The sequence below is a fragment of the Maniola hyperantus genome, chromosome 16, assembly GCF_902806685.2.
Source record: "Maniola hyperantus chromosome 16, iAphHyp1.2, whole genome shotgun sequence".
Lineage (NCBI taxonomy): Eukaryota > Metazoa > Arthropoda > Insecta > Lepidoptera > Nymphalidae > Maniola > Maniola hyperantus.
Window position 1 is genome coordinate 3,540,275 of NC_048551.1, and position 25,926 is coordinate 3,566,200.

General features: G+C 37.8%; 1 protein-coding gene across 8 annotated transcripts in view; it reads right to left on the minus strand.

The window, feature by feature from the left end:
• Window positions 1-627: 627 nt before the first annotated feature.
• Window positions 628-25,926, minus strand: part of LOC117989666 (serine/threonine-protein kinase minibrain-like) — a 229,402-nt gene continuing 204,103 nt past the window's right edge. For 7 of the 8 annotated variants that reach the window (XM_034977056.2, XM_069504009.1, XM_069504011.1 and 4 more), the window contains 9 exons: window positions 20,959-21,147; window positions 19,984-20,131; window positions 18,233-18,406; window positions 17,162-17,274; window positions 11,120-11,329; window positions 10,352-10,437; window positions 9,745-9,874; window positions 9,504-9,639; window positions 628-5,007 (listed from right to left, as the gene is read on the minus strand). In XM_034977056.2, the coding sequence (XP_034832947.1) occupies window positions 4,889-5,007; window positions 9,504-9,639; window positions 9,745-9,874; window positions 10,352-10,437; window positions 11,120-11,329; window positions 17,162-17,274; window positions 18,233-18,406; window positions 19,984-20,131; window positions 20,959-21,147 (1,305 nt within the window). In that variant the 3' untranslated portion in view covers window positions 628-4,888. Of the gene's footprint in view, window positions 5,008-6,177; window positions 6,264-9,503; window positions 9,640-9,744; window positions 9,875-10,351; window positions 10,438-11,119; window positions 11,330-17,161; window positions 17,275-18,232; window positions 18,407-19,983; window positions 20,132-20,958; window positions 21,148-25,926 lie in introns of all 8 variants that reach the window. The other variant, XR_011237702.1, reaches the window with a different exon arrangement.

Consider the following 25,926-nt stretch of genomic DNA (forward strand, 5'->3'; position numbering starts at 1 on the left):
AAACGTTAAAGGTCTTCCACATTAGGTAAGTTTCGACACCTACTCCGACTCGATCATAGTAAAGCCTGGAAATGTGAGCTCCAGCCTTCATATTCAAATCGAATCGAATTCGAATTTGTAATTCGTGTTTTTTTTATCCGACAGCGGCATTTCAAACTGTAACTATTTTTTATTCTAGTTCACTCGTAACTAGAATAAAAAAACTCGGTTTTGTAAATAATCCATACTAATATTATAAATGCGAAAGTGTGTCTGTCTGTCTGCTTCAATTTCAACCAAATTCAACAAATTTTGATACAATTTTATTTGTGGATTTAGATTTTTTTTAATCTAAATCCACAGGCAGCATCTATTTTTAAATACATATCAAAAATTGCGGAACTGGCGGGATTCGAACCTACGTCTTTGGTTAGGTTATTTGGTTTTAATCCTGAAGCGACATCTGTCAAATATTAGGCCCGGTAGTCGTTTCATAGCCTACCTGGCGTCAAATGTAGGTAACAATTGACGCCTGCTGAATGAGTGCAGGTGAATGAAGCCTCGACGTTTTGTTACAAGTTTCTTAACTGTCGTGGTGAACTGTTTTGGCGGGAAAAGGGTGCATGGTGACATTAAAACATACCAAAATCATTGCTATCGTTTATTGATTTAAAATACAAAACTTAGTGACATAAAGCTCTATCCTTTTATTGTTACAGTGCCTGCGAACTGACAATTCGATAGGAAATAAACATTTAGCTCTCGCGCAGCGTCAACTCGCGTCAACGATACCATGTCACAGTACAAATACAAATAAATACAGTATTATACATACTCAAGCGAAACATCTAGGGCCATCATTAGTATCGGTTTACAATTATCAATAGGTTGGTGTTTCCAGTTCTCTTGTCACGTATTTAAGGCTCGATTATGTAAAATAATATTGTATGGCAGGTTCCCGCAAGCGGCGCGGGCGGCGCAGATCGAGCGCAAACTGTTCGAGCATGCGCTAGTTTCTCCCACTGATTGTCAATGTAGATTAGAATAATATAGACTGGAGTCCACTATATACTCTATCCAAAGTTTAAGTTAGTATAGGGCTCTCTCTGTTACGATAATCCCTTATAAATGACAGAGACAAAAATCTCAGTGGGCGTTAATCATTTTGAGGCACCAACCACAAATTAAACAATGTGTTTAAACTAAACTTTCGAATGTTTTTTGAAAACATGTTTGTGATTGGTTGGTGTCTCAAAATGGTTAACGCTCACTAACGAATCGATTCGCAATAATTCGCCATCTATTTTTATAGAACTGCGTCCTGAGCGACGCGCTACAGTACGCTGCCGACTCGAATCGCTTATCATACTTTAGTCGATGCGTTTCGGCTCGATTCGGCGTGTCTCAGATGTACGTCAGACTTTACAGACAATCGACAGTGAGGTAGTGCGGCAGAAAGTATAGCTGCTATTGTAGAGCCAACGCGAGATTGCGTTTTTGATGTTTCGTTGTCACATATCAAAGTAATGTGTGCGAGAGGGCACACAATATTATTTAGTTTGTAACTGACAGATGTCAAAAACGCAATTTCTCGTTGGCTCTATTATAACTATAAGTATACCGTTTCATCGAGATGGCTCTTGAAGTTGGCGCGGGTTGTGGGAGGGTGACAGTTGACGTAAAAGTCAAGGATTTCGAAGTCGCTGTCACCCTCTCGCAACCCGCACCCTAACCCACAGCAGTCTCTGTCAAGCGGTACACCTCATAATATAATATGCACGACTGACGACGCACGTTTTCATACAGCCCGCTCTTCACTCGTGTAAATAGCGCCGCGAAAGCTCGTAAAGAGCGCGAAACAGTATGTTCGTTTTGCGGCGTTCACGGACAATCGCGTCGCTATGCAAGTAAAGAACGGCCATATTACATAATACGACTCTTTGTCACTCGTCTGTTTGCATTTTAAGGGTTGATTTGTCGATCCCTGACAATTTTTTTACGTCAGATTAAAACTATGAAAACGTCAATTATTTTACAAATTACAAATATATTTTGACGATTGCAAAAATTGCGCTAAATATCGTTTTTCAGGCCGATTGTTAAATTTTTGGAGACAAAATGTTACTTGCTACTAGGTCATCTCCGTATACAACTCCATCGATAATGCTCGCAGAGTTTTGTTGAGATGAAATGGCAGACCATGACTCAGTTACTGTAAAAAGGCGTACAGTAAATTTTGAACAGGTTTTAGCCCTTTTGAGCCTGCAGTTTTATTAAAAGATACAAAATTAAACCTCTTGATGAAATTCAAGAAAGTGATGTCATACAAAACTTTCAAACAGTCGTAAGACTGCTTATGTCAAATTATTTAGAACTCTATTTGAATTGAATAAGAAATTTAATTGTATCGTTGGGCTATTGTTAAGACAAGTGTATGCATTTTCTCGATCAGTTTTCCGCTTGGTCTACACTGACCCTAAGGCAGCTGATACTATACGTGTGACTCCAGAATGACTCGTATTTCCACGATATAATCGACGACAAAGGTACGATTCATAACGGCAAACAATTAAAAATAACTACTACAAGATTTACTAAAACGCCTGAATCCAAGACGAGTCACTCTGAACAACATAGAGCATAAAGAAATATGTAAATTAAACGTTAAAACATCATGTTTCGACAAATTCCATTATGTATGATTAGATTGATAACAAAGGAAAATGTAACAAAACAAAAATCCAATACAGTCTTCGTCAGAATTAATAATTGAAGGAAACAAAACATTTATTTATTGAAACAAAAAAAATCAAATAGTCTTAAAGACTGTTCGGAAACCCGCTGGCATAATTTGTTACTTCCCTAGAATGAAACGAAAACATGTTTCCCATACCTATTTCTTACATCTCTAACAATCCTATAACCTCATGAAGCAAAAAAGTATTAAAATACAGTAAATATGATACAGATATTCGAAAAATTTATATTTCAGACCAGAGAGATTAGAAATAGATTCAAATCTACAATGAAAACAATAAATAGATCGAGAGAACAGTCGCAGCGCTTACCGAGCTAAGGAACGCAAGTTAAGAGAATACTTTCATGCTTCATGTATGAAAATAATCGTACCATACAAACTCGTTTAATTTTAAAATAACTTTTCGGGGGGAGGGGAAGTTATTTTTCTTATAAAAAATCACGGCAACATTCTGCAGCACAAAAAAATCTGCTTTCAGTTGCAATGTATCCTCGGAGGCTCCACGCCCGGGCGACTCAGTCGTCACGAACTATACACAATCGAAAAAAATATAATTTGCTAAATCGCGGCGCCCGCGTGGAGCCGCCGCGGGGCCGCCGCGCGCCGCGTGCCCGCGCGCAGCCCCGCCCGAGGTCGGCGGGGCGCCGCGGCGCGCGGCGGGGCTCTCGGAGTTCCGGCACAATAAGGCAGTGATTCAGTGTACGCTATACAAAATATCTCCATTACAAAGTTACGACCAGTCTGTTGCAATGAGGTTAGTCTATTGTAGATTCAAATCCAAAAAGGTTGAACAAGTCAGTTTAATTTATTAACTCCTATCTGAAATACCCAAAAATGTTTATATATATGATTCAACATTCCCGTAACCTACAAGTACATTTTGTGTTTTTATAGAATTACCTATACACTATTTTTTGATTTACATATCGTCTGAATATTCCGATGGGTCAAAAATAACCTATATATATTGTGTTACACAGTACGCGTGTATTGATGTACAGATCCTCGAATCTCGCGCATTCGAGATCCGAAATAAAAACATTTACAATATACAACAACTCTGAAATGCGAGGGCAAAGTTTCAAATGATTTCAACGTCAGGAGTATCGAATCCAATCAATCTGTGCACTCAAAAAATACTTCATTTTTTATTATTTTATACTATTTTTTACTCGGTTGTATCAATAAACGAAATTCTGTTCTGGCCCTTTGATTTCTCAGTCATCAGTTGCCGACACTTTTAAAAATATAAAGCTTGCGATAATAACTGAAGGAAAGCTTAACTAGCATAGACGTATCTAAACTATATTACCGGTTGAAGTTGCAGTCTGTATCCATTATTAGTCGGCCTCCTAATATTATGTACAATATTATTTATTTTCTACCATATTGCGTCCTTGATATGCATTGCGTAACAATAAAAAAACCTAGCTTTCATGCCATGCATCCGGATGCGTTCGGCCTCGGGCCGCGGCACTACTAAGTACGGTCGAGAAGCGGTACGAACATACATACATACAATCCTGTTACAGAGTAACTAATCGCCATCATTACTTTTTACAATCAGACTTATCGCATTAAATAAAAATAAAGAATTATAAATATGGATTCAGTCCGCAAGTGTTGCCACATATTGTACTAGAGTACTATTCCGACGCCGTGGTGTCCCGATTCTCTATGGATTACTCGCTACCGCCGGTAGGCGACGTGGATCTATACCGTCCTCTAAATATAGAGTGATTTAACTTTACTTACACTACACCGACTCGCGCACAGTCTCCGCCTTACGAATACTAGAGCGAATTAACTCTATCGTCTTTGATTATGGAGCAAGGAATTATACTAAGCCGTTCCGGGCGAGCGGACGCGTCCTCGCTCGCCGAACGTCCACACGCACACAACCATCATACTCATATCCTTTGAGCACTCGTCAATTGCGCGACGCTCGACGCGACTAGACTGTCCGTCTCGTCCTCGCGTCGCGCGTTTAACCACGGCACTATGTCGCGTCATCACTTCACAGTCTGGTCCTCAGTTCCGCGGATGCTTGCGCCTCCTGTTGCGCGTGCGCTTGGCGCCGGGCGCGACAGAGGCGGGTGCGAGCGGCGTCGCGCCGGGCCCGGCTCGGCTCGGGTCGGCGCGCGCGCGGCGCTAGTGGATGGCGACGGGCGAGTGCTGCAGCTGGCAGACGGGCTGCAGCATGTCGTCGTCGCGCCGGACGCCCTCCACCTCCATGCGCTCTGCGCCGCCCCACAGCCGGGCGCCGCCCACTGTTTACCCGAAACAACATATTTACTTTTAACATTTCCTAATACTAATCCCATAGTTACTTTTGTTGTAAGCCGAAACAATGTAACATACCAAGGAACCTCGATAATAATTTTTTGTGACCGTAAAACCGGAGATTTTAAATTGCTTAACATATTTTGTTCTTATTGAGATCTGAGACCGTTGCAACTTGCAGTTGCACCTACTGTTTTCATACAAAATATTGAATTTGAAAATCTTACATTTTATACATGATAATATTATTTCGGCTTAAAAACAAACAACTAAATAATTGGGATTATAATATTCTAAATCTAAGGGATCTAACTAATTTATGATTTTACCTAATCAAAATGCTACTGATAAACCTAGTTCTCAAATATTTTGACAGACTTTTTGTAATAATTAGTTCCTATTTACAGGTTTCGTTATCATAAAACCAATACTTATTTAATGCGTGTACTTATTACATAAAATAATAAAATACGATAAGATTGGCACTAATCTGCAACCAACGAATTTTCCATTGATGAACTTTTATTGCATAATGATAATTGAGATTGTAAGCAGTTGCAGATGACCAATCTAACAGTGATAAGCCATGCACTGAATAAAATACGATGGATGATACCATGCCAAAATAAATTGAATGGAGACTCTATAATAGTGTGAGTATCTAATAGCTGTAACAGTATTGTGTTTCTGTGAAGGCTTGGTAATCTAGAAACTAGACATTTTACAGGTAGGTTTTCTAACTTCTCATAATGTAAACCCTTCCACTAAGAAATAATTTTAACAAATTCCGCACAAGCAAAACCGGGGCGGATCAGGTAGTGTTAAAGGGGTATAAAACAAGTCACCTTCAATTAGGGCATTCGCCATCTTGGGCCGCACTTCAAATCGGTGACATTCTTCCGTATGGATACATGTGCTCCAAATAAGGATGGTCTCAAAGGTTTTAAATCACAAAATAATATGTTCCAGTTGGTTTAACCAAGTCAAGTGCAGTTATAGAATTGCTGAGTAAAGTGTTAAATTATTTAACCTCTCTAAAACTCAATACTGTTGTAGTTACTGTTACTAATGTCAAATGAAGAATGTGGGTTCAAGGGGGGGCAACAGGGGGCATAGCATTCCGGGGGTAAAAGGGTAACGTAGATTTGGAGGCAGACCTGGCGTACAATGTTAGGCACTAGGCGGCGTTAGTGACGCGAGGGGGGGCCGCCCGAGCGCTCTAGTCATCGCGAGTCCGGGCCATCTGCCGCGGGAACATCGCCATTATAAACAAGGAGTTAAGGTTCACTATTGTATGAATAGTGTGAAAGGTTAATTTGGACGGGTGTAACCCCAGTTGTTGTTCTATTGTCAACCCTTACTAACAAATACAATTGCACCTGTAAGTTTTAACCGCAATTACGTCTGTAAGTTATGGCCGCGATTACACCAGTAAGTTTTACTCACGTAAGTAGCTTACATGATTAACTTACGACAAATTTACTCATGTAAACGCTCTTATAAGTGTCATTTAGTAAATTTGCTGACAATCAATATATGCTACTTACTTGAGTAAAACTTACTGGTGTAATCAAGGCCATACATAGGATTCTTTTTATCAATACCAAAAAAATACTCTACAAATTTACACAAAACTTAAACCATGCTAAATTGACAGAACAACTACAGTGCTATATTTTCCACCATCTTGGCTGCGGAAATGATAAAACTACTATTCAGGCTGTCAATTTAGAATCATGATTTTGTATACAACTGAATTAGGATAGTAGTCCAAGTTCTACATTTAATTTTGTTTTCAGTGCTTATTTGATCACATTTTGTGAATCATATTAATAAAATTATCCAAACTTAGGTTTACGTTAGTTTTATATCTAAGAGCAGATATACACGGATTGCTTGAAGCAGTCAGTTATGACGGCGACTGCATAGCAAACTACAATCTTCCTTTCATTGTCATATCCGATACTACTAGAGTCAGTCCGAGCGGTCAACTGCAGTCGACTGCTCAAGCATACCGTGTACGTTGTTCAATCAGTAACTGTTTTAAGTGACAATAGAAAAATAACTTTGGCTTTACCCCATTTTGCTATAACGACATAGTGTGATAGTTAAAAATTTAATTATTTATCTTTAACAATGGTTAAGGCTAAAAAATCATTGAAAAGGCATTCACGTTAGTTTTGATCATTATTTTTGAAGTACTTTAAAAGATTTTAGTGACAGTTTCCATGGAACCCAATTAGTTAAAAAATGAATTGATGATAGCGTCATGTGTTAGCGGAGACACGATAAAGCTGAAAATGGATCATGTTAGACATAAAATAATCTACACAATATCATACATTAAAACACCTTTAGAATAATATTTTGCCATAGACACCAAACATGGCCGTACCCAATAGGGGATAAATACCCCTAAATTTTGATCTAAGTCAAGTTGACAAAATTCGAGCTTCGAAGTAAAATAAAATAGACCTAAAGTCGCTTGATTTAAAGTAAAAAATTCAATACTAAGTCAAACAAACAAAAATTGGGCTTCTACGTGTCCATGGAATGAATTCCATATGAATGAAATATTTGGGTACGCCCATGAACACCAATAAATAAAAAGCTATAATATATTAAAATTATTTATAACCTCCCATTATGCATTGTTATCCATATCAACCGAAAGAAATTATTCACATAAAATCTTAACACTCATTTAAATACCATACCCCTAAATATTTTCTTTTTCGAGGCTAGCTGTTCTGGAATAGTTAATCATACCCTTGCACACATAAATCCATATGTAACCAAAAGCAAGACAATCGTAAAGCTGTGATAGCCTAGTGGTTAGGACGTCCGCCTTCTAATCGGAGGTCGGGAATTCGATCCCGGGCACGCACCTCTAACTTTTCGGAGTGCGTTTTAATTAATTAAATATCACTTGCTCAACGGTAAAGGAAAACATCGAGAGGAAACCTGCATGCCTGAGAGTTCTCCATAATGTTCTCAAAGGTGTGTGAAGTCTACCAATCGGCACATGGACTGCGTGGTAGACTATGGCCAAAATCCTTCTCAGTCTGAGAGGAGACCCGTGCTCTGTAGTGAGCCGGCGATGGGTTCGGCGATCCGGCGATCATGATGAAAATCGTAGGTTGAATCAAACTTAAGTTATATAAACAACTAGCTGATGCCCGTGACTTCGTACGCGTGGATTAAGGTTGTTAGCAATCCCGTGGGAACTTTTTGGTTTTCCGGGATAAAAAGTAGCCTATGCCACTCTCCAGGTCTTTGACTATACTCATGCAAAAAGTCACGTCAATCCGTTGCTCTATTGCGACGTGATTTAAGGACAAACCAACAAATCAACAATCCAAGAAACAAACACACTTTCGCATTTATAATAAGGGTACTGATAGTTAGTAACTTAGGAGTTTGCAAAGGGTTCGATATGCATGTAACACGAACGTCATACGATGCCATGCCAATAAAAAACTAGAATGAAAAGAGCAGCGTTAATCTTTCGATCTCACTTATACCGTGCACCTGTGAATAGTGTGTGAGCGAGACGCTACGATTAGCGTCGCTTTGTTTCGATTCGTTTATTGGCACGCATTATAAAAATGTAAAAACGCCCATTATATTTACCCGCGATACCTTTATCATGAACATGTCCATATGGATGGTTCACTTCTATACACGCATGATTTAAGAATGTAGTTCAGTGTCAGCCCCACATATACAATGTATGGCCTTCATGGATAGACAAATAGTGTGCAAGGGGTATACATTTCCCAAATTTCAAAGGAGGTTAGCCAAACGCAATGCCAATTAATACACCAAAGTATGCAGTAGGTCCCTCACTGCAGGCCGCACCAACTGATTGCCTGGCCTAAATCAGGTTATGCATGGAGTACTCGAGTCACCTCTATTATGGCTCCACTAAATACCAACTAGCGGCTCTATATATGCTGTTGGACGTCAAACTAAGAAACTCATAGGCACCGTCTCTCCTACTGGCGAAACTTCCAACTTGATTAGCGCCGTAAGGTTGCCGGCTTATCAGTGCTTTATAGAATATTTTTCTGAGAGTGCTCAGGAACTTTTCGACCACCACTGTACCGCAAGATGTCGGGCGAGTTTCCATCCTTCGACATTCCATCTACATGCACGAAACGTTTTGCGTCATCATTCCCACACGTATGGCTAAGGTTTGTTAAGGCAAAGGTGAGTTCCGACACCGAACTAACGGCTTTATGACTGTGCTCTCCGAGGATTCGGGATGTAACACTGCCAACTCCAAGCTACTGAAAATTGTTTCACAGAGAAACCAAATAACGGTTTTTTGCCCAACCCCGACCTTTTGATCCACAGCCAAATAAAAACGTGCCACCAGACGAATGAGGCAGAAGTTGTGCTGCAACGCGTAGTACGGCGTCACGCACTTCAGTGTCGCACTGGGACACGGAGGATCAGGATTTGCTACTGGTGGACTGACCGTGTTGGTGGTGTGACTGAGCCTGCTGCGTGTTGGTGGCCTCATCGGCGGTGCGCTTGAAGAAGTTGTGCTGCAGCGCGTAGTACGGCGTCACGCGCTGTTTGGGGTCATACTCCAACATGCGCAGAATTAGGTCCTGGAAAATCGAGGATTCTTTTTATTATCAGGTGGACTGAAAGGACACAGCTGGCCAAAAGTTGCATGATTTGATTGGAGTGTAGAAATTCGTACAAAAACGTACTTTAAACTTAAGGTAGTCGGAGACAGAATGACCGGGCTCTCCTCGCCGCCGCGCCGCAGGACCTCCGCCCTCCACTCCGAGGATGTCGTGTAGCCGCCGCGTGCCCGACGGCCGGTACTTTCTGTATCCGCTGCAACAGATACGAGACGAAACATTTACTTACACAAACAGTCACGGAAAAGCGGTCACGAAATCGAAGATCTAAATTGGTCAAAAATATCACATTTACTGCAAATTTCAAATCACAACTCCAGCAAAGGCGCAGCAAATACAAAGCGCTCATAGAACTTTGATGGAGCTTTTCAGAGCTTCTGATGCGCTTGCGTAAATACATCGAAAAACCGCCTCGCGGTTGCAGGGCGCTCATTGTCTCTACCAAAAAAGTGAGAGGCAAGTCTACAATAACCGAGCATTTGGCTCGCGTAGATGCCATGCGAGACGAGAGAAGAGAACCAAATACATATTATGTTAAAAATCTGTCTTATATACATCAATGGCATTTAGTTGTTTAGATATCAACTTCAGAATTTAAACTACTCCTAAGTGGTAAGGAGAGTGGTACTTTACTGTTCAGTTAAAATAACAATTAACTACAACTACGACTTACCCGTCTTTGCCGGCAACTTTCTTCAGGACGTAACCACCGCCTTCTGACGCTGGTAATTTGTCGAAGAACTTTCTGGTTTTGTGTGCCTGAAAATGAAGCAAACAACAACGTCACTTCATATTACATTTGCCATTTCCAAGCAATATAATCTTTGAAATTTCAATAATAACTCGATAATAAGTCGTAACCACACAAGTGACTGAAGTTTTTGTCTTGAAAAGGCACCAACAAGATTCAGGCGCAAGGCTACACTTGTAGCACGTTCGTAGATTTCATAACAGATCTTAAGTGTTTGAAAAGTTGTCTTATTTCCAATTAACAATGGAAGTGGGTCGGAGTGTCGCTATGGTTACACATTTAAGCGGCGCGGCGGCTACATATTGTTGAAAGTTAGACAATTATCGCGAGCTAAGAGCCATTATATCTTCATCCAGAACGCGAACGGAGCAATAATTATTTGTTGCAGTTTCCAATGTTTTAGTTTCGTGTGCAAGTCGCACGATGTTTTGAAATGTTTTGAATGTTTCAGAATATAATTAAAAAGTTATTTGAGAATAGCAAAAGATTTGAGCTTTAAGAAAATTTCTGGCCAATGCAAACCTCATTTAGTTCCAATATTAAGTGCCTACATAGATTCAATTATTAACAATTATTGCAATTTACAGTGTCAATATTGGAAGTGTTGGGGCTTAGCAATTGTTGGTAAAGTCTTGTCCAGCACTTCGACAATCTTACTGCAAATGAATAAGACTAGTTCATCAAACTGACCTGATCGAGCAAATGGTCCGGCGGCATGCCCAGCACTTCGACGATCTTGTTCATCTGGTCCAGCTCGTTGGCCCCGCTGAACAGTGGCTCCCCCGTGTGCATCTCGACCAGGATGCAGCCCAACGACCACATGTCGATCGCCAGATCGTAGGGGATGCCTAGCAGGACCTCTGGTGACCGGTAGAACCTTGACTGGATGTACTGGTATATCTGTTAGAGAGAACATCAGTTTTTAAAAATCCCAAATACTTTTAGTTACCACCCTATCAGCGACGCCCCGCACACCCGCACGTCACTGGCGCTCGCCCGTACCGGGTTAGCGCGGGGGTTGTGCGGGTGTGCGGTGCGTTCCCTCCCCGATTGCCATTTCAACCTGTCGCGTACTATACATCAAAGGCTCAAGGTATAAGGTCATCTCAATTAGTCTAAATAACACGATATGCAGGCCCTTACCTGCATATTTGCGTTCAAGGAAACAAATCATGAAATTAATTTGCCTGTTTCGTAGAATTTATTTGTCCATTAACACCGAAAATAGAAGGATAAACTTAATATTTACTGAATACAGTTTATATAAATGTTTGTTTGTCTGTACTGTTAATAGTAAAATTGATCAGAGTATCGTAGAAAATCTATGAAAATACTGGCAGGCGTCAAATGTTAGTACATTTGACGCAGGTAGCCCTAAAGTAGCCCTTTCCTTGATTTTACATCACTATAGCCTAATATTTGATATATTATCGTCGATTCAGGATCCAACCGAGAATTTCCTCATTCTAGTTCACGCTGCCCTTACTCCGCCCCTTACTAATAAAAATTACACTTGACATATTAGATGTGAATACACCGTGTATATTTGCAGTGTGTAAATTAAAAAAACCGGCCAAGTGCAAGTCGTACTCACACACTAAGGTTTCTATACTATTGTACAAGATTTTTTAACATTTTTATGTTCAACACTGCAAGATAATGGCAACAGCACAATCTATATGTGGTTTGATAAATTAAAATTAATTTATCAAATCAAATATAGATGGCACTGTAATTAAAATGTGTTCATGAAAAATTTCGTGAACACATGTGACATTACAGACAGACAACAAAGTGATCCTATAAGGGTTCTTTTTTTCTTTTGGGAACCCTAAAAATCAATAGTAGGCCAGCTCTTGTGATGTATCAAGACTCGGCGCAGTTCCGAAAGTGATTCTAGTGAGGAGAGACAACATAAGAAAGGGTTTAGTAGTAGGTACTTATAATTTTTATCGGTGTAAAAATATTGTAATGGAGCGATTTAATGAGTTGAAGTCACAAAGCGATGTCCAACTTAAGTATGTATTGCAATCAAAGCTACAAAAGCGGACGGAATAAGGGGACAAAGAGTGTTTATTACTTTAGACGTAGTATCTATCACCTACAGGAGACCGTACGTGCAAAGTCCAATAAATTTTCCTCAATCGCAGCCGGGAACAATAACTCGAGCAATACCGAGTTTAATACATTTACGCGTAATTGAAGATAACCTTTGCTCAATAGTGTACTAAATCGGAAGACCCCGGAGTGATTTATCTCTAACAATTAGCTCATGTGTATAATGGGAGCTTAGGATATCCGACCAGTTTCATTGAAGTAAAATACTTATTTCGCACCGATTTAATAAAACACTTTTTAGAAACTAAGCAAAACTGTTTTTTTTTGTTTTTTTAAACTATATATATCTCGACTCTAGTATCATAAGGTCGGATGTGGATTTTTGCTACTTTTCAGGAGAGCCAAAACAAAAATGCTAGGGAAATCGGGTCATAATTTCTAAACTACTAGAGATACAATTTCAGTTGTTTTTGTAATATTTAACACTTAACTGTATCTATCATTAACCATTACTAGAAATACTTTATCATTAATAAATAAAATATAAACTCACAATTTCTTCAAAATGGACGATATGCGACTTTATATAATATTCGTAACTGTGCTAAAAAAATTTGTGCATAAGTTGTAAACCGACTTTATGGCTGCAATTTTTACTATTACAAATTTGAAATAAAAGTCGGATCTATTACTTAATATTTCATAATACGTCTTAACTGATTATACATAAGTAATATTCGGACAAAAGATCACAGTAGTTATCTCACAAAAATCATTTAGGAATTTTGTGAGATAGCAACAATGTACCTATCTGATTTTTCTGAAACTGATTAGTTAGATCTGAAACATAATAATTGCATTCGCCCGATAGTCTGACCATTGCATCCGCATCCGCATCATTGCATTGTAAACCTTGTGACTTCTGAATGAATGAAAATAACATTTACAAATTCACAAATAAAGCCCATTAATTAAAAACAACGGCCAAAAATTGGAAAAAAAATACAAAGTAATTAGAAACCTACAGTGGGCCAAACATTTTTTGTGGAATTGCATATATTGCGGTTACATCAATATGGAAATCTAAAACATGCTAACATAGCCTGATTTTCCTTATAATGATTAGGTACGTAGCAGGTACCTACTGCAAAAGTTGGTTATATTTTACAGTGGATAATGGTTTCTCATTATGTCGTATATTGGGCGAAAGCGAGGAAGAATTTTAAGTTTATATGTACCTATAACATACTAATGAAATACAAAAAAGTCTTCTTTAAAGTAGTTTTTATAAAATAATAACACCCAGCATTATTGCGTTAGTTGTAGCCAGGTAATATATTCCGAAATCTGAAAATCCCCGCCGTTCTTATTTTTTTTTTGATATAACAAACGGTCATGATATATCACCTTTGTAAAGGGATGTGGTCTTTAAAAATATGTTGTAGTGCCAAATCAAACTTATCAAAATATTTTGTTTCCTTCGCATGTTCTTGTAAACTGTGACCAATCTCTTAGTTTAGTAATCTGCATTGTTTTCAGCTGTTCCCTTTTTTTGCATGCATGGATGACATCTTACTCCACGTAGGTACATGTTGCATTTTAGCATAAAGCTTGTGATTTATCACCTTTTAGTGTGGTAATCCTTATAATAATCATAAGTAAGCCATAACGATTATCATGCTCCGATTATGACCGACACAATTATCAGACCACAAAGTCAATTCTTCAACAATTTCGAGAATACTTTGTTTCTTCTCTAGTAGATTAATGAAATAAGACAAGATACTGTTTTATTCCTTCCGCTGCAGCTGATGTTTTCAGACTACATTAAAGTAGCAACACTGCTGGTAGCATCATGAATCGTTTTTAAGGTGCAGAAACTACGCAGGTATAAGGATTTACTGTTAGTCAAATCCGGCATTGCCACTTTTGTAATAAAAAAATACTTTCTGCTTTTTGAAAATTCCATTGCTTCTGTTTCGACTGTTCTTTTTAACAGATACTTTTTTAAACTGTTTCTTTCGTGTTTTAGTTAAGTTTTTTTTTTTTTTTTACTTTCACTTTTATTAGTTGTTTAATTAATAAATTAATTTATACTACATATATATTTAAAATACATAATCTAAAGCTTCCTATAATTAGGAATGTTTCGTTAGAATCACTATCATCAGGTTACATATTGTAGGTGCCTTATAATTTCTGCTCTCGATTACTATCAAAACCGGTCGATTATAAGACGGGTAAAGAAGAAAAAAATTGATTAGGTACTCTAATTTTGTAAGGCTACCTAAAAACTAGGGCAATAAATTTTTGAACTGATGATTTGAACTATGATTCATATAAAACACCATAAATGCACGGTTTTTGCTTAGTGGGGTATTATTATAATATATTTTTAGATTTCCATGGTGTGATTTTCGTGGTCCTAAAAGATTTTCCAGTCTACATTTTCAAAATGTCTTCAGCTTTATTCTGGCTCTTTACTTTTTTCCCGCAGTTTAGTCCAAAATTTTGGTGAAATAGGATGGATCTCTTACCTATTAATCACATCAACTTTAATGTAGTCACAAACAAAAAGCTTTATTTCAACTTACTTCCATGAATTTTATTGCAAAATTATTTATATTACAAGGCAAAAAGTCTTAAATGATTCACAGTCCAAATATTAATACAAAAAATTCGAAGCATAACATCTGTTGTGATTTTACCTAACAAAATTATTACATATTTTAGAAGCAGAAGTGCGTAACTGCAGTACCAGCTATTATTACAAATAAACTTATTTCGTAGCATAATGGTCGAACTCAAAATACACCTATCATTTTTCTCCATTGCTTTGGTGCATACATACGCAAGTCAAAAAATATAATTATGGTTCTCCAAATTTTTAGAATGTGTTCAGATACGACATTATGCATGTATTTATCTTTGCAACGAAAAGAGATAGAAATACTGGTGTCAGCTTGGCAGAAAGAGCCCGAAATGCTCATTACCTTTATGTAAAAAAGTGAGTTTGGTCGGAAGTACACATCCGACCTTATGATACTAGAGTCGAGATATATATATATATATATATATATATATATATATATAGATAGGCCTGCGCTTGGCTGCAATCACAACAAACAGTAGGAAATGATGCAGCCAGGTAGAGCGCGCCGCCGCCGCCTGCCTGGAAGGTGCTTATTCACTGTTCTTTTGAAGAGTCTACAGATTACATGATATATAAAAATCTTAAAAGATTTAGAAGTAACTAGTAGATACCCGCGATTTATATCCGCATTGATTTAAGTTTTTTTAAATATCTCGCGGGAAGTCTTTGATTTTCCGGCCTATGTCTGTCTTCGGCAATCTCTGTACCAAATAGATGATGCCCGTGACTTCATTCATTTCATGTGAATTTATGTTTTGAATTTTTTTTCGATAATGTGTCACATCACTATTCTGATATGACAAAACGGATTTCGTAGCGTGCCACAAAATATCAACAATTTGAACAAGTATAATAAAATATGCGCACAAAAAATTTCCTAATCACAGATTATTATAATTTCATTCTAAATAAACTTTGTTTCTACCTACTATAACTATTTTAAGACGAAGGTTATCAAGATATGCTTACGTAATAGTCAATATTATGAATGGAGATCTAAAATAATCGCACGCGCACATCGAACTAGGTATTTGTGGAGATTTAAGGTAAGAGTCCACAGTTCCGCATCGAATACACATCGGATTTTAGTATTTTTTGCATAGAAACTCATAGAACTGCGTCTACTGCATCGGCCTATCAGTAATGCCGAAGCAGATGCTCGAAGAGGCAGCTTTTCAGATGCGTGCAGATGGATTACCGATCAGTGGACGCACCCCGCGCGCCCTTTTCGCCGCGTCAACCGCCATGTTTTCTTTTTAGGGTTCCGTACCCGAAGGACCCTATTACTAAGCCTCTGCTGTCAGTCCGTCCGTCTGCCTTACAGTCGTTACGGAAAAATGGCATCGGCGATCCGATAGCTGGCAGTTGCGTTAGCATTCCGATAACTGCGGATACAGTGGATGTATGCCTACAAACGGATCCGCTCTATGCGATCCGTTCGAAGTGTGCGGATTGGAACTGTGGACGCCTACCTTAATTCGATTTTATCGAACCAATGAACGCGTCGCGGCAACAAATGGCGCGAATAGCGAAATATACGAGCCGATAACAAGATATAAAGTGTTACATACATTTTGCCATAAGTATGCAATTCTGAAGATTGTTACGAGTATGTCAGATTTTGAGCTAGTAGCTACGTTACTAAGATTTCATCTTATATAATATGAACACTACATGAGCCCGCTACTTCAACCGCGTGGATTTTGGTTTTTAAAATCCCGTCGGGACTTTTTGATTTTCCGAAATATAAAGTACCTACTCTAAGTTTCTACCTCAGGATGCAAGTTATCTCTGTAAGAAATTTCGACGAATTCGATTAAACGGATGGGCCGTGAAAAGCTAGCAGACAGACAGACAGATCGCATTTTTAATATTAGTATAGATTTAGATTTAGTTTTGTTTAAGCTCAAACTATTCCAACCATTTCGTGCAAACGATCATACGGCCATAGTGCTAGTGTAATGTTATATTGATATTATGATAACAGATATACATTTTATGGAGATTATTTATCAACATACCCTTTGACCTAGTTGACACGAACTGCCGAAGTCCACAATCTTGATGGCTGACCTCTTGGGATTGCATAATAGTATATTCTCAGGCTTAAGATCACAGTGAATTATATTTAGTTCTGAAACAAACAAAAACATTCACGTAAACACATTATCATAGTAAACAACTCAACTTATTGACTAAGTAGATTGATGGGAATAAAACTATTGCGTCTTTTGTAGCCCAAAAACATGTCCCTGAGTAAACAAAATTTTAGTACATAGATACAAGTTTAATTTGCTATAATTCGCCAAAATAGATAAATCTATAGGTATGGTACAACGTGCAGCATGCGGTATGCACCGCCCGTCCTCCCACTACTAAAGAAGCAGGAGAAGCAAGCAATACACACCACCAACACACAACACCACACAAATCTTCAAGAACACACGTTTAATTCCGGCATCTTCAGATGTAGACTCCACAGTGCAATTTGCATTGTGGAGTCTACATTTTATACCTCCATAGAATGTCGCAAAGTAACGACTGCTCCTATCCAAAATTTTAGTCGAAAAACTATCGTCTATGAGATAATTTTTGAAAGTCGATCTTCTAGAACTACAAACAATTTCATTTGAATACGTTACTGACGCTGTATAGAGAGCTGTTTAGAAGCTCTTCGTATGGCTCCGGATCTATGAATTCTCATGTCGATGCCTTACGAGTTAGTAGTTAGTACACCCCTTTGATTCTGTGAGGTTTCTGACTGTGGAGAACTCTCAGGCTAACAGGTTTCTTCGCGATCTTTGCCTTCCCCATTAAAGTAAGTGATATTTAATAATTGATTAAAACGCACATAAGCTAGAAATATCGAACCCAGAGGCCCCTAATAGGAGCCCGATGTCTTAACCACTAGGTATCACCGCTAATGGCGGCGTAATACTTCCATCATCATCATCATCGAATCATCCCATCGCCGGCTTATTAGTGATCACGGGTGTCCTCTTAGAAAGAGGAGGGTGAGGCCATAGTCCACCACGCTGGCCAAGTGCGGATTAGAATGCTTTACTACAAGTAAAAAATGAAAGTAAACTCACCAGGTTGACTAAGGAACAGTAACGCGGTGCAGAGCTGCTGCGCGAACTTCCGCGTGAGGTTGAGTGAGACTCCACGGAAGTTGGTGTTTCGTAGCAGGTCGTACAGGTTGTACGACAGCAGTTCGAACACTAGGCACAGGTGGTTCCGCCACATAAAGTGACGTTTCAGTTTTACTGCAAACAAATTGACCAAGGGTTACTTTACACATGTGGACAGTCAAATTCTTATGAAATTTATGATGGGTCTGTGGCAGCTGCTAATTCACCACCTTCCTGCTACAACATCAGACCTTTTGTAGGGTTCCGTACCCGAAAGGTAGGTACGGTAACGGGGCCCTATTATTGTCCGTCCATCAGTCTGGCTGTCTATCAGCGGGCTGTATCTCATGAACTTAATAGGTAGAGAGTTGTTAAGTACAGAGTGTGTGTTTCTATTGTCGCTATTACAACAAATAATAAAAAATTCAAAATGGTTGGCATGTAAATTTAAAAAAAAAGGTACATAATCTTGTACATTCATCAAATATTATTTGAATTTTGAAGCACTAATACCCGGTTTCTGAGGTACTTTTAACGACAGTTTATCTATTCAATAGCGCTATTGGTCCGATAACTTGAGACAGTGCGTCTTTGAACAACGCAATGCAAGATAAACTCCGTTTAAACTTAACTGACCAATTTGCGCCGTTTATCGATTCCATAAAGTTATTTGATGTTTCATCGTCAGTTCATGGTTTGCGTATTTCTAGATTAAAATTGTATTATAAGTAAGTTGATAGTTACTTTGCAAAAACAGTGTTTAGCCACTTATTTCGCTTAGAAAAAAATACTATTCATACTAATATTATAAATGCGAAAGTGTGTCACTAAACATCAGTTGACCCGCCTGCTCGTTTGCTCGCCATTTTTATATTAAAAAAAACTAACCAAGTTTCAATAATTTGGCGACATTTTACATAACTTTCCGTTTATAAAAGCTAAAAAATTCATTATGCATATGAAAATTCAATAATATTTTAATCGTAAAATCAAAGACAGTTTAAGTCATTCTCAGAATATAATTTAAACAAAAACAATTCAGTGAAGAAATACCAGTTTCGCATTTCTAAATTAGAGAATTCTAAGTAATTTCTAATATCTAATTTCAAGGTTTTTGTAAAATTCCACTAAAACAAATTAAATTGGGAGCTCAACGGTGTCCCAACCGATACCTTCTCCATTGTTATATATTATAATTCCATTTTATTGTGTAATAATTGTGTAAACTGTGTAAATAAATTGAGGGCCAAAACACACGATACTTTCAGCATCGGCAACTGGAGATTTGTCCGCTTTCGGAAGCTATTTTTAGGGTTCCGTACCTCAAAAGGAAAAAGGAACCCTTAGTGGATCACTTTGTTGTCTATCTATCTGTCCGTCTGTCTGTGTATCGTGTCTGTCAAGAAAACCTATAGGGTACTTCCCGTTGATCTAGAATGATGAATCATGAACAAATAATTAGTATTTTCAACTTTCAAAATAACATTACTATACTAAGTGGGATATTTTAAAACAAATTTTTATTTATTTTTACGCATATAAATTTTTGATTTATCGTTTAAAATGTCAAGAAAAATACGTCTGTAGTACGGAACTTTAGGTTTTTATAATTATATATACCCAAGCGCAGTTACATCTTTACCAACTGTCATCCAGAGACCTACATATAAGTGACACCAACTAACAATTTCCTTAAATATGGACCAACTTACCTATATAATACTTATTTTCGGCATCTGCTCTGTTCATCATTTCTAGTAACTTGACTTCTATTTGTGCCTGATTTAGGAAAGGTTTCTTATTTTTAATAATTTTTATCGCTACTTGACACTGCTCCTCGTGGTCGTACGCTTTCACAACCTGAAATCAATCAAATTTACCATTTGTTAGAAAAAAAGGGATTACATGTATCAAATTAAATGTTATGTACAAGTATGTTGGATACTTGTATCTAACTAATAAATTAAACATTGAGAAAAAACGGAAACAGTTACTTTTTGATAACTGAATGCGACTGAATAAATGACAAACTTAATAACACTAATATAACAAAAGATTACAAAAGCTTAACCTAACGGCAATCACTGTTGCCAAAATAAATTTATCTCTACCTCATCAATGTTGTAAAAGTTTTATAAGCGTGGTCCCAAAGGTGTTCCTTGGCAGGTTATATAGGTTCCATTTACAAAGTAAGAAGTTTTTGGAAACTGACAATCTTATTTGAGCGAAGTGTGTGAAGACACGTGAGCAATTTATAAATAGAGTGATACATCTTGTGGAGGTACGCGTAGATAGAAAGTTAAAGATTAGACAGTTAAAATATTATAATGTAAATAACGGTGCATATCACAATTAATATGATGATTTTGAATTATCGATATTTCGACCAAGTCGCGTGAGTCGAGATCACGACGGGACTAAAATAGCACCGTCAACCTTACTATACAATAGAAGAAAGAAAGTAATGAACGACGAAAAAGAATAGAATACATAATAAACATAGATGAGAATAATAATTGATCTTAGTAAAGAGAAATTAAATGAGCCAAAGAATAAAAAAGAAAAAGAAGCGGGATATGGATGGATAAAGAAGAGGGAGGACTTCGTGTGGCTCTCTCGGGAAAACTTATGTACAGCACTGGACGCAAACAGCCTGATCGATTGGTGGAAAGAATAAACTGTCTCACCTGCCCAAACGAGCCCTTGCCGATCGGCGACGAGATCTCGTACCGGTCGAGGAACTTTTCGCCTTGTTTGATGATGTAGTCGTGATTGTCGTCGTCGTACCCATCGTTGTAGAGCTTCCGTTCCTTTTTGTGTGAGCCATCGTCGCCGAGGTACTGTTGCGCTCTCCGTTTTTTCTTCGCGTAGTATACCTATGGACAACAGAAATGGGATTACGTTAATACGCTTGCTCTTATTTTTATTTCGATAAAAAGGTTTACTGACGGCGACAATCTAGATAACTGCAAATCCAAGGGTCCAGTTTCAAAATATGAGCTAAAGAGCAATATTTATATAGCACACACGCTACACAGTTCAGGATGAACAAAATAATATCAAAACGCAAAACTTTTATAACTTTGTTAGTTTCAAACGAACGGGACCGTATAAGGACAGGAAATATTAAGCCGGGAAGCTCCCCCGTATGAGATTGAAAATACATTTTTCAACATATTTCACAAGCACACTCCGCCGATACAACGCTAATCCCTAGGCAAGCCTAGAACGCTCTGTTTTGACATCATGCATAATATATGTGGACGAGGGATTAGACGTTAATAAAAACGTCTGAGACGAAAAATCGTGAAGGATGGAGGCTTTACGTATTAAGTTTGGTCATGGAACGTTATAAACAAGCGTTTTTAACGATATCATGAAATGTGGACACAAAATAACGATTGATATTACGAGAACGGTCATATGTTTACTTGTGAGGTTCTGGTTTGACTTTTACAGGTTTTTTACTTTTCACGTAAGCTGCTCATCTTTCTTAACTTCTTTGAGAGAAGACGGTTGGCATAGCAATCTAATTAAACATGTAAAATGAAAAGCCGACTGACTGACTGACAGATCTATCAACGCACAGCTCGAACTACTGGACAGATCTGGCTGAAATTTGGCATGCAGATAGCTATTATAACGTAGACATCCGCTAAGAAAGGATTTTTGAAAATTCAACCTAGGTGTAAAATTACAGGGGCTAAAATAGGGGTTCGAAATTTGTCGGACGAAGTCGCGAGCATAGGCTAGTTTAAATAGATAAAATCTGCTTTGGTTGGTCTGCGAACATAGGCGAACTAAATGATTTATTAGGAACTAGATGATACCCGCGACTTCGTCCGCGTGGATTTAGGTTTTCAAAAATCCCGTGGGAACTCTTTGATTTCCCGGGATAAAAAGTAGCTTATGTCCTTCCCCGGGATGCAAGCTATCTCTGTACCAAATTTCATTAAAATCGGTTGAACGGATGGACCGTGAAAGGCTAGCAGACAGACAGACAGACATACACTTTCGCATTTTTAAAATTAGAATGGTAATACATTAAATTGGAAATTAAAGAATGCAAGACCCGGATAACCCCTGTCAGCCGTTAAGAAGTAAAAGTACCAAAATATACACAAGTAACCAAATGTTAAATAAGCTAGAACTTAGAGACTTGGGGTACCTAGTGTTGTGAATCAAACGAGCACTTGATGGGAACTGGCATTTTATTATTAGTTTTGTAACATACATACCCACTTAGAACCATCGATGTTAGAACATAATTATTACAACACGTACTAGGTACCTTGTTTTTCCGGTAGGCGGACTTATTATTTCCCAGTTTTATATATAATGAGCTTCTCGTTAATTACAAGAATAAGGCATAGAAATAATTTATGGGTATGATAACAATGCAAATAATTAAATTAATTCTCATCGTATTATTTATCACCACTACTTGAGACAATATCTAATAAAGAATGACATTTTCATGACATGTCTAATCATTGGACATTGATGTTTTATTTCAATTAACTAAAACTTTTTCTGAAATATAGTTGTTTGAGGCTTTTGTGCGTGAAAGTATTTGTTATAATATGATAATGGACTAAGAGCCAGCGCTTGCCAGACCTTCGTTATTTTATAAAGCTGAAAGTTTCTCTGCGTATTGCCCTTAACACTGGGAGGAACGTTTGTTTGGATCATGGTGGCTTTCGGAGATAGCATGTAATAAAGGTGTAAAAAATCCTACGTCAAAGTATGAAGTCTAATTATTTTATATTTTCTTCGGAATAGTATTAGAAATCACGTCATGCATTGCCAGACACCCTTAAAGTTTAAAAGTTTAAGGGTGTCTGGCAGGGGGTTGCCACGACACTAAGAATCTGGCAATGCATGACGTGTTTTTCTAATACTATTTAGATGAAAACATAAAAAAATTACTTTATACTTTGACTTAAGATTTTTTACATCTTTATTACCGGCTATCACCCAAAGCCACCATGATCCAAATAAACATCCAAACAAACGTTCCTCCCAGTTTTGGTAATAATACGCAGCTGTTATAAAATAACGAAGGTCTGGCAAGCGCTGACTCTCTCTCTATTATTGATTATTATAGTGTTCTTTTTATAAATTACTAGTAGGAGCCCGCGACTTCGTCCCGGTGGATTTAGGTTTTTTGAAATCCCGTGGGAACTCTTCAATTTTCCGGGATAAAAGTTCCGGCCTATGTCCTTCCCCGGGATATAAGCTAACTCTGTACTAAATTTCGTCAAAATCGGTTGAACGGTTGGGCCGTGAAAGACAAACAGACAGACAGACACACTTTCGCATTTATAATATTAGTATGGATTTTTAAGAAATTTATAAGCCCTACAATGTAATATAATTACGAGTAATTACTTCACTTTATTCAATTGGGTATTTTCCTGCTTTTTAACCGACTTCAAAAAAAGGAGGAGGTTCTCAATTCGTCGGAATCTTTTTTTTTTTATGTATGTTCCCTGATTACTCGAAAACGCCTGGACCGATTTTGAATATTCTTTTTTTGTTTGAAAGGGTATACTTCAAAGTTGGTCCCATTTCAATTTGGTGAAGATCTGATGAACATCTTCGAAGATAGATACTGGAACTCCTCAACGGATAAGAGTAAATTGCTCGCGATCAGTGTAATAGCTTAGTAAACAGTAGATTTTTAACCAGTCATAGCATAATTCCATGGGGCCACTAAAAATGGTGAAATAAAAATTTTTTACAAAAAAAATAAAAACCGACTTCGTTACACAAACACTAAAAATTGAAAAATAATTTAATTTATTACCGATTATATTATGTATACAAGAGTTAATATAGTTCCATAATAATATTTTTTGGGGTCGGTGTGAAGTCAAAATGCTATATCGCTATCTCTGTCTAATCAGAAATATTTAAAAGCGTATAACTTTTTTGTTATTTGATCGATTTAATTAGTTTTTCAGTTTACGTCATTATTTTCATCCTAGTATATAATAAAGTAATAAAAAAATTGGAGTCAAATACCCAATTGCTTATATAATTTTACTACTTTTGATTGGCAATCAGTCAGGGGACGATATCAAAGTGGACGACGACAGGTAGAGGATTTTTGTCATCATCTATCCTTAGCCTTAGTCATAACTATAATCGTCAAATCCATTGATCGTTCAAGTATAATACGAGTACCTATGTATAAAATTGGATAATAAATTAGCATTGGAAGGCCTGCGTAGAATCCTCAGTAAAAAGTATCCGCATGCATTATAGGAAATGAAGAGGATAGGGGAGCGCGGGAATTTGGCCGGACGTTGACCCAAATATGCGGTTGACATTGATCGACGATACGCTTATATAAAAACACTACTTGTTTCTCGCGACTTCCTTGGCATGGATTTAGGTTTCTTTAAATTTCCTACGAGCCCTTTGTTTTCGTGCAATAAAATAGTCTTAATTATTCCTTGCAGTACTCTATATGCCTGCTAAAGTTTTGTCAACATTCCCGCTTAAGCTTGTACAAACAGAGAGACAGACAAACATTTAAAAATGGGTGCTTATTTTTGAGTTTTGACTGGCTGACCCGCCCGGCTTCATCCAGATTTCTAAAACCGTATCAGTCTAGGTTTTTCTTTTCTATAACATAGACCACGTTTGTTTAAGAGAGCCTACGTTACTAGTTTCTAGATCCAGAGGTATGAGCTGTATACCTATAGTCCGCGACAGGCCAAGATGGCAATCGGGGTATGAGGCGGGGGGACGCCCCGCACATCCGCACGTCACCCGCGCTCTCCCGCACCGGGTTAGCGCGGGGGCTGTGCAGGTGTGCGGGGCGTTCCCTTCCCGATTGCCATCTCGACTTGTCACGCACTGAAACAGTCAGTAAGTTTATCCTTTTATAATACGAGTAGGTATGTATAGATAACATGTAAATAAGCTTATATGAATAAAATCAGTTACGAGAAATCACAGACAGACACTTCAATTTGTTTGTATTGGTAGATTCGTACAGCGCAACGCATGGGATTCGGAACTAGGCAGTTCGTTGATCCTGGGTTTTTTTAATGCGGCACCGTCGGCGTCGCGTCTAGCCGAAGAGATATTATGACTCATTGTGTTCGCTTCGTGCTGCGTGACGCGGCGGCTCAGTTGTTAACAAATGTCTAAAGCAGAAAGTTGAGTGTTCGAATATAGCAAACGACAATGTTACATTGAGTCAGTATTACTTCATAACTTTTTAATTTACCACCTTAGGAGTGAGACTTGTAAAAGAATAAAATTAAATCTTTCCTTTCTATTATTTTTATCTCTTATTAAAAATTATATGGAGTGAGTAGAATATAGTACTTGTTTCATGGGGGTGGAAGCAATATATTATATAGATACCTACCTTTAACAAGTTCCTAAACATAATATTATACAGTAAAAATATGCATATAGACTAGGAGTAGACGTAGTCTTAAAAGAAAATTATGAAGGTTAAGGGTAAGGTCATGTTGAGGAAATATGGTGTTTTTTCGACATAATATTATTTACTTCGCTATTTACTTAGTTTAGAATTAGCTATTTCTTTTACTTTTAGATATATCTCATTGACATAAGATTAATTATAAGAGATACGCTCTATCTGTAATAAGTTAGGAGAATAACTGTCCAAC